Here is a 15,395-nt window from a genome sequence, read left to right as displayed (position 1 = left end):
GGGACTACTTAGCGTCCACCTACCGGTATGAAAAATTTAGGAGTTTCATTTATCATTAATACAAACATTTTCCAGCTACGAAACCATAAAATATCGCACTTTTTCAAAATAAGGGACGGCCTACATGCATTCTATATCGTTTACCTCAACGATCTCAGTGGGTTGCAAGGTGTATGAAAGCAGACAGTATCATCCGATATGGAAATGCAAGAATTTCCTCGCGATGAGTCATACTGCCAAGAAAATAAAGGTTAGGAAGCTGAAGTTGTGTTTCAACTGCTTCTCTTCTAAGCATGAAATAGGAAGATGTAGTTATAGAGGCTCCAAACATGGAATGAAAGACACAACAGCTTGTTGCATCGTTCGGACGATCTCAGAATATGTCAGCAGCATGATCGACATAGTCAGTGTTGCGTGGATTCAACTACTTTTAGAGTAAACCCGGATTCAACCGATGAAATACAAGCCAGAAGATTCTTCAGCAGACTTTAACAGCAAAAGCTCTGTATTGCACAGAGCGTACTTTCCAGAGTATTCAACACGCATCTTCAATGCACAGCCAAGAACTGACATACGCTGTAGAATAGTCAAGAATCAGGCGAGGCTTCAAGGCTGGCGGTATGTCCAGAAAGGAAGGAATTGAATTCATCCGCTCCTCGGATGCCAACAACACCCAACAATGGTATCCAGATCACACATTGGCAGCAATCAGCGATGAGAGAACGAATGAGAGGACACGACGATGGACACATCATCATTGTCATCATCGTCATCATCATTATCATCATCACCATCCTCAATATCATGCACGCCTAGAAAGAGCTACGTAGTGCCAGAACATTCGACGTGTTCGAGAACATGAGGCGTGGAGATATAAATATGCGCAAGTTCCGCGTGCAGCTTCAGTCATATTTTTCCCCGTGTATAGTACCGATAGTGAAATAAAGTGTAATAAGTAAAGTGTAAAGTAAAAATAAAGTGTGCGTTTGCAGAATCTTAACTTGCCAGTTAAGTTCATCATCCGGATCGAAACGTTGTCAATGATTTGAAATTATCAACATTTTCATGTGACTGTAAGCCGGAAATCCCAATTATTAGCTTCTAATCCAGTCGAAATATCTAAAAAAAATTAAGATTGTCGTTTGGAAACATTTGGAACTAAATTTTCAGGGCGGAAATTTTTATCAGGGCCTGCAATAAAAAATGTTCGGATCAATCACGAAGTTGCAAACATTGACATGTACAGCCGTCCCTTATTTTGAAAAAGGGTCTGTCTCAATTAGATAATTAAACTGAAATTAAACTTAAAAGTGACATTTCAATAATTATCAAATAACCCTGCTCGCAGAGCAAGATTACTTTTGACAGATATCGAATCATTTTCCATCGATGTCCTATTGGAATTGCTGGGTAGCACCAGCCATTATTATAACGGGGTGATTTTTTAATTTTCGAACTGTCACTTTTAAGTTTAATTCTCCAAATGAGACAGACCCTTAGTCTAAGTTACGGTAGATAAATGTTATGTTTTGACAGAAACGTGTTGGGAAAAACTCTAATTCTCGAATCCTCAAATCTCATCCGAGTCAAATCTCACCGGACTCATGGCCCAAAGAATAGTTCATGATTCGACTCGCAGTTTACACCATTGCATGATTTTTACATGTTCTTGTTTGTTGAATGCATCGGATGAAAACTCGAATGCGATGCTTTCCCTGCAGAATCACAAGCTAGTGAGTTCACGTAATGACGTCTCGATGATTGAGATTAAATCATAATTCTACCAAGACTGCATAGTTCAAGAATATTTTCGTCAATTATATGGAAAAATTGAAGATGAGAATACTAAGAGTTTCAACTCTTTTTATTTTCTGTAGTATAAGTCTCCGGGGTATGATGGATTTCCTAAAGAATCTATCAGAAATCATTCAAAATAATCAGTAGCGAGTTCTAAAATTACGCATGCAAAATCTTCTACGCTCTATACTGAATTTGAGCGTTAAAAATGCTATAACAGTAATAGGACAATATTCGAAGCAACAGATCGAATTATAGATAAAATTGGGTGACTCAAACTTCGGGTGACTCAAAGTTCCGGCCGTCGCCGGAACTCTCTTTTTTCACATTTAACTATAAGTTATGTCAATCTAATTCAAACTGAATACGGGAAAATGATATTGGCAACCTTTACGGAGTTTTGCATATTTGAGTCTCAAACTTCTGAAAGGTCGAGATGTCTTACGTTGTAATTATTAGGCTTCGAGCAATGCATTCTTCGAGCCTGCCATTCAACATCGTCTTGGAAGGGGTAATACGAAGGGCAAGGATGACATTGGTATTGTGGCACATAACTTTGAGTAGTTGTGGGAAGCCTACTACATACTGCAGAGGGAAGCTTAGCGGATCAGACTGGTCATCAACTAGGAAGAGGCTCAAGAGAAGACAACATAAGCTACCCACCACGAGTTTGTATCGGTGGTGACGAAATCGAGTTGATTGAAGAATTCGTGTACTTGGGTTCACTGGTTACCGACAAGAACAATACCAGCGAAGCAATTCTGGAAACGCATCGTAGCTAGAAATCGTACATACTTTGGACCCCGCAAGACGCTGCAATCGAATAGAGTTCGCCACCTTGCCAAACTGCTAAACGCCCATTAGACCAATAGTTCTCTACGGACAAGAGACCTGAACGATGATCGTGGAGAACCAACGCGCACTACTAGTTTTTGGAAGGAAAATCCTGCGTAGTATTTATGGTGGAGTGCAGATGGCGGACGGTACATGGGGGAGGCATTGGGAGAACCATCCATGTCGGACAGTAATTCGGTGAAAATGGTTCTCGACAACGATCCGACGAGCACAAGATCGATCAGGTGTGAGAGGATTTGCGAACTCTCCGTAAAATACGTGATCGGCGATTTGTAGCCATGAATCGTGCTAAATGGAAACGACTTTTATGTGATGCAAAGGCCACTCCGGCCTTAGTCTGAATAGTAATATACTCTTAGACGAAGTTGTAGTATGCTCTCTTCTTCTTCTTCCTAGGGCTGAAAGTCTCGCTAATAAAGACAAAAAAAATCTTCTTCTTCATTGGCATTACATCCCCCACTGGGACATTGCCGCTTCGCAGTTCATTAAGCACTTCCACAGTTATTAATTATGAGGTTCCTGAGCCAAGTTACCATTTCTGCATTCGTATATCATGAGGCTAACACGAAACACGATGACACTTTGATGCCGGAAGTCGAGACAATTTCCATCCCTAAAATTTCCTACCCTAACAGCACACATGTTTCACGTAGGTTACTGCAAGTTATGTGACCAGATTTAGTCACAATAAAGCTGCTACAACTATTTTTGTGCGGTTTGTGTTACCTCGCTCAGAATAAAGAATTATTTTTATTATCAAACTGATGAACAACGTGCACAAAAAGTCCACGAGACGCCCCTGTTCCTAATTAGATAGAAAAAAACACTTCGATACCGGTTATGTTTCGTAGCTATCAGGTGCGGTCTGGTTAATAAATGTCAAAAATCATTATTCCTGCCGGTGTGTAATCGAAAGCCAATTAGTTCACTTGCGCTTGTTCGGAAGTTATTTTCTCTTGTGGCTCCGTGCCACGCACCAAACAAAAACACCGAACCTCTGCTCTGCTCGCTAGTTAATTTTTCTACCATTTCCCTTCACCCATTAATACAATTCCGTGAGTGTTGAAATGCGTCCAAATGGTGCCATTTTTGTAGAAGGTGTCGAAGAAAGTTTTTTTGTTATTCAGTTCGATTTTTCTTTGTTTCTCGTTTTCTTTATAACTATACGTGCAGCTACGCGCTTACGCCTATAATGAGTTGATACTTGACCAGCGGCATAGAGAGTAACAACAACAGCATAAGCATTCACGATCATTGATTCAATTTTATTTCATTGCACATAGGGTAAATCACTACTTGGGCCTATGGACCCGGTTCCCGGCTCACTGCACAGAAAACTAATGATTTAAACTGTTTGGAAGTCGTAGGTTTATGGTTGATAATTTTTAAAAAGTCTTCCATTTATTTTTCACAATACTCAATATTTTTCTATCACTTGTTTTACTCCTAATTGATTCAATTGTAGAAAATAAAAATGTAGAATTCAAAATTTCACTCTCCGATGCCACACCACTGAGCCGGAGTGATTCTTTCCACTTTTATAAAACGGTATTATCGAATAAACACCTACCTGAAAATCGTCACAGTGCTCGATACAACCATTGCATGAAGCTGTTAATCACCACACCATAATTCTAAACACCCGCACTTCAATTATTCTTATTTGTTCGTTTCACTAGAACTTATTTAAACATACTAGAATACATTTTAAAATGCATTCACAAACCGAACAAAAATTCACCTCGGCCCAAGAACTTCTAGCCGCACCGTGCTGCCAAAAGGCCAGGATTATAAAAATGATCCTTCATCGTTAATAGGAAAATTGTCTAATATGTTGACGTTATCATGTTATTTATAGTTCTCTCGATTTTAAAAGGTGAAATAAATATTGTTTTAAAGTATTTGGAAGAAATTTAGATGAGTTTATATATCTTCTCAACCAAATAAAAATGATTATGAATAATACCATCTGGCATCTTGTTGTCGTGGAACGTGCATATTTTTGTTTACATCGCATTTTCTACCGTCCCGAGAGAGAATGAGAGTAAAATGTTGAGAGATTGAGTGAAATTTTGCTTAGGCCGGGAATTGGTTTTTTGTATGCCGGATTGGGAATCGCTATGACTGAAATGAGTGCTGCACCTCGTTAATTTAAATCAAATAAAAGCTTCTTTGAACGATATTTATCACGAATAGCTATTTTTTAAGCAGAAGTGAACCCCAATGCAGTATTATACAGCCTACAAATTTCAGAAAAAGTTGCTTCCTGTCATAAATATCAATTAAATAATGCAGTCGTACGCATGTTAGGCCGGGAATGGGGTAAGAAACCCTATCGCGTCTAATGTGTAAATACGACGCAGCTATTCAGTAGCAGCCGGTTCGTTGCTTTAGACTAGTTGCAGAGATTTTACTCGATACGCACAATTTGGCCTATTTACAACGTCAACTTGCAACAAAGTACAAAAATATCAACACAAAATATTTTATTGATTATCATTATTTTTTGGGCCTATGACGGGAATATGATTTATATTCGTAATGAATGTCCAAAGTCCACAAGTATGTGACCGGTTGCGGTACTAAAAGCCGCAAAAGCTTGGAAGGTGCCATACAATACAAACAAGATCGCTTTCTTTTTGTCGTACCACATGGTAAATTTCGTGTAATCCAGGAAATGTAGATGGAATCGTCTGTACGATACAGACTAGCCAGATTTCAGAATAACGTTTCAGGATTCTTCGACCGAGCCTATTTATAGTATCAATACCTTATATAAATAAAATAAATCTAGTCCACAGCATATCAGCGAAGACAAATAAACTTCATTGCAACATTGACTTTCAATTAAATCGAAATTTTCTCTCATCTTCTACAGGTCCCGTTACCGTGCCGATGGTGTCACAGAATGGTACTCCTCCGATGGCAATGCCGGTGCAGGTTCCGCCGGGCCATGTGATGCAGCAAATCGTCGACGAGAGCGGCACTCTGCGGCATGTGATTCTGTCCACCCAGCACCAACAGCTGGGCCAAGGCGGCGTCCACCACCACCTGCAAGGGCATTTTGTAAGTGTTTAAGACGTACCTATTTTCATTCATATACCGATTTCAGTTGGTGCAATTCGGGAACGAGCAGGAATTCGGTTTCGGCACTTATATTGAATATGGAAAAGTTTCTCTCGAGCTCAATGTATTGTGAGTTTAAAGAATTGCGGTGACTTCCCACTAGTATTTCCCTATTGCTTTAGTATTGGCATTCATCGTAAGGTCTCTTACGATCAAAAATTCCATCAAGTATTTTACATGCTTTTTCTAACGTTCAATCTATTTCCGTCTAACTCCGGAAGGTAATAGTCAAATTGACCAATTTACTACAGCGAGAATGCTCAAAGAGTGTGTCTTGTTTTTGTTGTGCAACGCATAAAGCATGGCCTAAATTCATCGAATGACTCGATCATGGATCAATCGGTCTTTGTAGAATCTAATCAAAATTTACCTATTGGAATAATAGTATTGCTTTTCAATCGTACCTTTGAATACGATTGAACCAAAAATTTAACCACAGTGCAAAAAATAGGCCCGGAAATCTTTTCTGCTATGCTTCGTGTCACTTGACTTTCTTCATTGTTCGTCTGAAGAGGTTGCTTCCTTCTATCTCGTGGCTGCTATATTTTTTTCTATTTTGCCTACATCTTAAGTCTGAATAGGTACGTGATGATGACGATAGGCTTGTTTTAAATATCTGATGCGTGTTTCTTCTTTACGTTGCGATTTTTTTGGGAATGTGTAAGATAATTAAATTAACATTTTCTTGATTTTGAAACTGAACTAAGCCTAGAGGTAATACTTACAAAACTGAACTTGATAGGCTGAAATTGTGAAAGACTGAAGGTATCAAATCGGCGGGCTAAAATTGATGGAAATAGGGGAAATCGCCAAATGTAGAACGGCTAATTTTTTCGCCTATGGTTGAACGTCCATAAGAAATGCACGTGCGTTCAACAAAAGACGAAAAAATAGTCTTTCAATAGTCTTTCCGCGAATTACCCTAACTTATTGGTTTGTTTTTATTAAAGTGATTTTTATGAAATAAATCACCAATCGTACGATGAAGTACAAGTTGAGTAATCATAGTGAGTTAATAGTGAATATAGAGTAAATGAATAAAAATAAAGAATAAAGCAATAAATAATCATATTTGAACAAAAACGAAAAACAATAAACTATAAACAATAGTTAAGAGGTGAACCAGTCCGGAGCTGAAAACCTCTATAATAGAGGAAAAAATAAAATAAACAATAAACAATAAACAATAAACAATAAACAATAAACAATAAACAATAAACAATAAACAATAAACAATAAACAATAAACAATAAACAATAAACAATAAACAATAAACAATAAACAATAAACAATAAAAAATGAACAATGAACAATGAACAATGAACAATGAACAATGAACAATGAACAATGAACAATGAACAATGAACAATGAACAATGAACAATGAACAATGAACAATGAACAATGAACAATGAACAATGAACAATGAACAATGAACAATGAACAATGAACAATGAACAATGAACAATGAACAATGAACAATAAACAATAAACAATAAACGATAAACAATAATCAATAAACAATAAACGAGACGAACTGGGGCCCTCCTTAGCCGTGCGGTAAGACGCGCGGCTACAAAGCAAGACCATGCTGAGAGTGGCTGGGTTCGATTCCCGGTGCCGGTCTAGACAATTTTCGGATTGGAAGTTGTCTCGACTTCCCTGGACATAAAAGTATCATCGTGCTAGCCTCATTATATACGAATGCAAAAATGGTAACCTGGCTTAGAAACCTCGCAGTTAATAACTGTGGAAGTGCTTAATGAACACTAAGCTGCGAGGCGGCTCTGTCCCAGTATGGAGATGTAATGCCAATAAGAAGAAGAAGAAGAACAAGACGAGCTCGGTAGTCTAGTGGCTACCGCTTCTGCCTTATAAGCAGGAGGTCGTGAGTTCAATTCCAGGCTCGTCCCTTTCCTACTTTGTATTTCTATCTTAGTTCTTTCTGTATTTCACGTTCTACCAAAACGTGGACGTGGCCAGGACAGATCTCGACTATTGGAGAGTGCAATGCTTTCATCTAAGAGATAGTGATTAGTCCCAAATCAATATCTGAGGTAACGGATGAAAGTAATGCTACTCTCATACAATAGTCTTGGCTTGTACCACCTACGAATTTGTGCGAATTGCTCAAGGCTAATGCTAACCATAAACAATAAACAATAAACAATAAACAATAAACAAGAAGAATGGATAATGAAGAATGACGATTGAAGAATGAATATTGGAGAATGAATAATGAAGTATAGAGAATGAAGAACGTAGAGGAAGTATGATCAATGAAGCATTCGAATCGGTTTCTTCTGATTTTTAGCCTTTCGTTGTTTCCGCCTAATATTAGATGTTCATTTTTTCAGCCTTTCGTGTTCAGTTTTATGAGTTTTCATGAGCTGATAAACTGGCGAAACGACGTTGAACCGCGTTATTATAAGTATTATTATAAGAGGTGCAGACATTCAACTCAATTGTTATGCTCTTTCAGTGGAATGTCTTCACCTGTCATAAAACAAGTTTAATACTATTCCATTTGATTCCACCACGTTGTGATCTTTACAGATACGTATTTTTACCTTAACAGTAAGGCCGTCTACAGTGTCTCGTACTTGACTCGAGGTGACCATTAATATAGTTTGGACTCCTGACCACAGATCAATATTTCAACGTAAATCGCACGAGAGAGTGCATCACAATTGAGTTGATCACAATTAGATCGATAGCAAATTTGGCCAATGATAGGTTGTATATATCTTGTTGAGTTGATGCCGTGTCTCCATTGTAGATCATGGATGATGGAAGACCTATTTCCTTACGCTGCTCGTTTACACAGTTCCAAAAGGATTTCGGACGGCTTTTAAGCCGGCGTTGCATCCTCCGCTAACGTTGGAAACAGAAACGACTTACAACAAAACAAACTTTCAGAGTATGAAAAATGAATTAGTGGAAGTAAAAGGAAGACAACAGTCGTTTTAAGATATGTATCGTTTTTTTTCACGTTCCGATTTTGTCACGCTCCTATTTCGTCAACAAAATTATTCCGTTTTTATCAACAAGAAAATTCAATAATTTTTTTTAGAGATTTAGCTTTTAAAATAAAATAACTTGAGTTAGTTTTTGGCCATATGTTGTAGGGGAAAGACGGCTTTGGCAGGTTTTGTTCTGTTATTGTCAGGGGGGTTTTTGTCAACCAAATTTTATGAATTTTGGCCACAATATTCTTTGATATGCAAAGAATGTTTAGGCCAAGTTTGTTTGTTTGTTTAGGCCAAGCATAGTCAGTCATAAAAAAAAACCCTGCCAATAATAGAATAAAACCTGCCAAAGCCGTCATTCTCCCTATTTATAATATTTCAAGCACTAGCAGTAATTAGGTCGTAACTAAAAAAAAAGGATTCTCTTCACCAACTTCCCCTATTCGAAATAAAAGTGACAAGATACGGGTTTGTTAGCACTTTATCACTTCAGGATGATGTACCTTTTTCCAAGAACTTCCACTTCTCGTATTATTACGTACTAGTCGACCCGCCAGACGTTGTCCTGCATAGTAGGCAAAAAACGTGTTGTGAACTGCTCATGCGAAATTTACATACAAATCTTAATTTTAGTTTTTCACGATTTACTCATCTTTCCTTATAATTTTTGACTAAAGAAATATCATATAAACCTGTCGGGAGCGATAATGGACATATCGGCTGAAGGAATCATGAAAATTCATCCAGCCGTTTTCGAGTTATGCGGATACGAACACAGACCATTTCATTTTTATTATATAGATTACATCTCTTCAAAACGTCAATTTCAATACCAAATTTTCAAAACGACTTTGACCTATGCAGTAATCTAACTTATGAATGATGTTAGATATGATATCCCTGAGAGTCCATTTAGTTTATATAACTACAATCATCACCCAAGCAGCACAACTTGTTTCATTACTGAACATTTCACTGTGTTGCAACTATTCGGAAAGAAACAATTCTTGCGTATGTGCAATCAAATATAACTCTCTTGCAATCTAAAAAGCGCAAGAGGTGAAGCCTACGGAAACATCCTTCGATTGCAATAAAATTTCAATAATGTTGCAAAATACTACAGCGGAAAAAAAACTGGATTCGATTTATGAATCTTGTGATTGATAGCCCTTCACTCTACCACAGCACCATTCAACACTTCGAAGGGACTGCATGTTGACTCACCATAAAAACCATACGATTATGAAGCTTTGTTCTCGGGTTTTCTGTTACTTGATTGCACCATCACCGGAAAAAATTGTGAGTTGTCAAAACGTTGAACGATGCTAAATTAAACATGAAGACACACTCAACTTATCTGCAACTTAATTTAAACAAACAAATAAATTTTGGAAGACGCATTGAAAATATGCAACTTGATGATTTTGTTTCGTGTTTGCAACATAAAGTGCAGTATTCTTTGGTTGTTTCCAAATGTCAAACACGTACTGCATTGCAATGGTAATGAAACATTGATCACAACTCGAACGTTTTTGACATCTTGATGCAACTTTTTTGTGCTTTGATGTTTTTCCAATGCCTTCAATGAAACTGAATAGAAACAAGGTGCTTTTTGGAAAATGTTGCGTGTGCTACTTGGGCACTTGTATCAGCTATTGCAGGCCTTTACGGATGGCTAAAATATCCTATAAGTCGTATTGTTTGATGTAATCATCCAAGTCCATTATACGCCTCAACGAAAATATCCGCAGCCAAATTGCTCGACACGAACACCTCCTTAGTTATTGTGCATCTAGTAGATATCTTGATCTTAACTCAAGATCATTTTTGAGGACTTTGGACATATTCTTCTTCTTATTCTTCTTTTTCTTCTGTTTTTATGGCTCTAGATTCCAACTGGAACTTGGCCGGCTTTTTAACTTAGTATTCCATTAGCATTTCCTTAGTAATTAATTGAAAGCTTTCCTATGCCCGCCATTGCATGAGTATGTATCCTGTGGGGCAAGTACAAAGAATATGCTATGCCCAGGGAATCTAGAATGTTTCCCACCCGAAAACATCCTAGACCGAACCGGATTTAACTCACCATTTCCGGATTGGCCATCCTACGCCTATGCTCGCAAGGCTAACTGGAGACCCCTTAGACATCTTATGTTTATGGAAATTAGGATCCTATGCTTTTTGAACAGGATTTGGTACATACTGACGATGAGGACATTGCAAAAGTCATGATTGATCTAGTGCATACTTTAAACTAAACTCGAAAACGTTTATATTATTCCTGTTGGATATATTGAGTATATACCGAAGGTGAGAACATTGCAATAGAGGCATTCCACGGGGGCATGTCAGTCGATCCTGAGCGACCATTTCGAAAATATTTGAAACTCTGCACAGTTTTTCAATTTCATCTAAATCGTCATTTTTCGATATCAAATCTTCATATTGAGTCACGACTAACTTTTCAAAAGGTTGTATGAAAATGGTTCAAAATATTTAAAAAGCTGCAAAACGGCATGTTCGATTGTTATGATTTTTCAGCAAAGTTAGACAACTAAATGGTGATTCTTAAGAAAATGTGCACAGTAAAAAAATTTTTTGCCTGTAAAAATATCATTTTGTCACAAAACTCAAATATCTCAAAACCCTATCTTTTTCGAACGTAATTTTTTAGGAAAACGGTCCATTATATTAGCTATCTACCATAAAAATTTGGTGATGGTAAACTAATAAACAAAAAGTTATGACATTTCAAACATTTCACAATTTTCACATTTAGTAAAAAAAATTTTTTCTGTGTAAGTTATTTCGAGAATTGCAGTTTGATGCAGATTTTATTGTTAAGGGACGTGATTTAAAACAAGTTGTTTTCATGATATTTTGATTTAATTATTCATAGCATCTATAAGAAACTTAGACACGATCCAGTGTTGTGATCAAAAGTATTGATAGTGTCATAATTTTCATTGCACGTGACTGGCGAAAAATTCTTTTAATAGTGTTGAAACCTGTTGATAATAACGTTGATAGAAACATATCAGAAATGTTATTTTTAAGACAAAAGCTGCAAAATCAAAGATTTATATACACGTGTACGTCTATAGTTTACCTGCAAAAATATACCTCTTAGAGAATAGACTTTATGATCGGGAGGAAACAGGTATCTTCAACAACAACAAATGCATGATAGGTACATACCATGACAATGTTTCACGAAAAAGCAAAAAAATTACTACTACTAAGGTTGTTAAAGATCTTATAGTAATTTTTTTCTTCAGTCAAGCAAATGACACCAAACTAGTCAGTAAAAACTTAAAATTGATTTTGTTTATTGAAATATTACGAACAACATGAGTAGCCGCTTTCTCAACTGTTGTAGGCCGTTTGATGGGAAAAAGTGTTCAAAAGAGTTACGAAATCTCACCGAAAGCACCATAGATAAACTGAAAGCGACTGGTTATGCTCCAATGTCCACATTGAATACAAATTTACGCATTTGCACGTCCTGCCGTCTAAACGTTGACAAAAGAGCAATCTGTATATCATCGGTTGAGCAGAGCGCAGGAAGTTCGAAAACGACAGCAACTGAGGAATTGCCAGATGTATCGACAACAACTGAGGAATTACCAGAAGTATTAAGTGCTGAGAGCCTTGCCACCGTACCATCAGCGAAATCTGTTTCAACAAATCAATCGGAAGATGAGTGTATCCAAAAGGTCAACATCGAACGCTTTAACGAGGGCATAGCTGGGATAAAAGTGACTCTGATTAAATGGAGTAAGATGGACTACGTTTATTACCCGGAGAAAAATACCGTGAAATAAACGAAGCTGTACGAAGAAACCTCTTCAAATTAGGACCTGATGATGTGGAAAATACAGACTACGATGAGGTAATTATAAATATGAAGGAAAGGTTCTCGAATGCAGCCACGACAAGGAAAGAAAATTATTGATTTTGTCGATGCTGCCAAGTTCGTGGTCTATTCAGGATGCCATTGATGAGTTCAAAACCAATAGAAATACAGTAAAAGAGGCAAAACAATTGAAGAATAACTGTCTTTCAACCAAAATACTAGGTCTAGTACTGCATTAACAGATGAGACAAAAGAAATAGTAGTTCAATATTTTGAAGATGATGAAGTAAGTCGAGCTATGCCTGGTCATAAAGATTATGTATCAGTAAAAAAAGATGGAAAGCATCAAGCAATCCAAAAACGATTAATGATGACGACTTTGAAAGAAGCGTACACACGCTTCAAGGAAATTCACGATAATATTAAAATAGGTTTTTCCTCATTTGCAAGCCTTCGGCCAAGGCAATGTAAGCTTCTTTCCAATTCAGGAACACATAATGTGTGTGTGTGCACAATTCATGAGAATATTAATCTTATTTTACATAGTTTGAAAAGAATCTATTTAACAAAGGATATTAAAATGTTAACTGGTAGTCTTTGTGTGAAAATACAAAATCAAATTGCTATATAAGCTCTTGTTAGGATTGTCCAGATTCTTCATCATTGGAAACTACTTTATTCGCTGAGTTTGAAGAAAAATATATTGATCAGTTATCATTTGAGCAATGGGTGACCACGGATAGGTGTGACATAGAAACTATTGTAAAACCTGTAGATGAGTTTATGTCATATTTTTGCGTGTAATAAGAAAGTTTAATCCTCACGATTTCATTAAAACAGAACAATCCAGCTTTTTAAAAATACGAAAAATACATTACAAAATGGTGAATTTTTAGTCATTTGTGATTTTTATGAAAATTACAGCTTTGTATTGCAAGATGAAGTGCAGTCCCATCACTGGAACGTACAACAAGCTACAATTCATCCATTCGTTATTTATTTTAATGGAAGTACGCAAATTGAACACTTAAGTTTTATTATAATTTCCGAAGATTGGAGACACGATTCAGTATCCGTAAACTTGTTCATTGAAAAATGATTAACTTTTTACGCGTTGATAAGCATAAAGAAGTCAAAAGATATATTTCATGTCTGATGGAGCAGCGTCGCAGTACAAAAATCGTAAGAATTTTTCGAGCCTATGTCAATTTTAATCAATGTACGGAATTGATGCAGAATGGCATTTTTGCTACATCACATGGCAAAGGTCCTTGTGATGCTATTGGAGGAACAATAAAGCGCATGGCCACAAGAGCAAGTTTAGCCAAAGAACGTGAGCATCCAATTAAAACTGCGAAAGAACTTTTGATTGGGCAAATCGTAGAAAAGAAAAAGATTTAACCAAATTATCATTTTGTTTTACTACTACTGAAGAGTACGAAATAAAGGCTTCAGAGCTCAGCGAGCAATTTAATAACGCGAAAACGATCCAAGGAACCCAAAATTTCACTGTTTCATTCCATTGTCGGAAAATAAAATTAAAGCAAAACTATACTCAAACTGTGCTGATAATAATTCAAAAGTGTTCGATATTTTAAAAATTTGAATAAAAATAAATAAAAAATAAGTAGGTATTAATAAACTGTTTTCATGATATCATAACCCATACCAAAATTCAAACCCAAAACTCTTAGAGTTTCTATAACAACATTGTGTAACTGCCACATTTAATTTAATACTTAGGATAATATTAATTCATTTTTATTTATTTATACATATAATATTTATACATATAATATACATAATATCGATGAATACATAAATATGGAATATCATACAAACAACTTGTTTAACTCACGCAACAAACTGCGATTCTTGCAAAAAAAAAAATACACGGAAATTTTTTTTTGTTTACTATATGTGAAAATAGTGAAATGTTTGAAATGTCATAACTTTTTTGTTTATTAGTTTACCATCACCAAATTTTTATGGTAGATAGCTAATATAATGGACCGTTTTCCCTAAAAAAATTACGTTCGAAAAAAGATAGGGTTTTGAGATATTTGAGTTTTTGTGACAAAAATGATATTTTTAAAGGCAAAAAATTTTTTTTTTTACTGTGCACATTTTCTTAAGAATCACCATTTAGTTGTCTAACTTTGCTGAAAAAATCATAACAATCGAACATTCCGTTTTTGCTGTGCAGCTTTTTAAATATTTTTGAACCATTTTCACATACACCCTTTTGAAAAGTTAGTCGTGACTCAATATGAAGATTTGATATCGAAAAATGACGATTTAGATGAAATTGAAAAACTGTGCAAAGTTTCAACTCAATAGAAAATCATGAATTAAAAATTTTCTTAAATTTTGATGCTGTTGCTTGGAATCGCTCAATAGCCTTGAGTGTTTTATCTGGTAGATACCTTGAGCTAAACTCGAGAATATTTTGGAGTACCTGAAACATCTCGATAAGAAAATTTAGTTTTCATGGTGCGCATATACTCATTGAACCAGGTTGGGTGCCTATTGATGTTGAGAACATTTCAAAAAGCCAAGTTTGTACTTGGGAACGTTTTGGAGTACCTTGAACGAGAAAATTTAATTTACATGATGCGCGTGTGGCTATTGGACTGGATTGGGTATATGCCGACAGACATTGCATAAGCCTCGGTTGATCTGGTAGATACCGTGGACTTAAATCGAAAACGTTTTGCAAAACCTTCTAGGATGTTCATGTGGTTTATGGACAGTTCCTTAGCATTTAAAAATGTTATAACCTGAAAATCTAAC

At 36.3% G+C, this 15,395-nt stretch overlaps 1 protein-coding gene across 2 annotated transcripts in view; it reads left to right on the top strand.

The window, feature by feature from the left end:
• LOC134213876 (fibronectin type-III domain-containing protein 3a-like) overlaps positions 1–15,395 on the top strand; it is a 193,536-nt gene that overhangs the window by 127,459 nt on the left and 50,682 nt on the right. For both annotated transcript variants that reach the window (XM_062693315.1, XM_062693316.1), the window contains one exon: positions 5,531–5,718. In XM_062693315.1, coding sequence (XP_062549299.1) covers positions 5,531–5,718 — 188 coding nt within the window. The remainder of the gene's footprint in view (positions 1–5,530; positions 5,719–15,395) is intronic.

Source organism: Armigeres subalbatus, chromosome 2, assembly GCF_024139115.2.
Source record: "Armigeres subalbatus isolate Guangzhou_Male chromosome 2, GZ_Asu_2, whole genome shotgun sequence".
Taxonomy (NCBI): domain Eukaryota; kingdom Metazoa; phylum Arthropoda; class Insecta; order Diptera; family Culicidae; genus Armigeres; species Armigeres subalbatus.
This window is presented reverse-complemented; position numbering and strand designations above follow the sequence as displayed.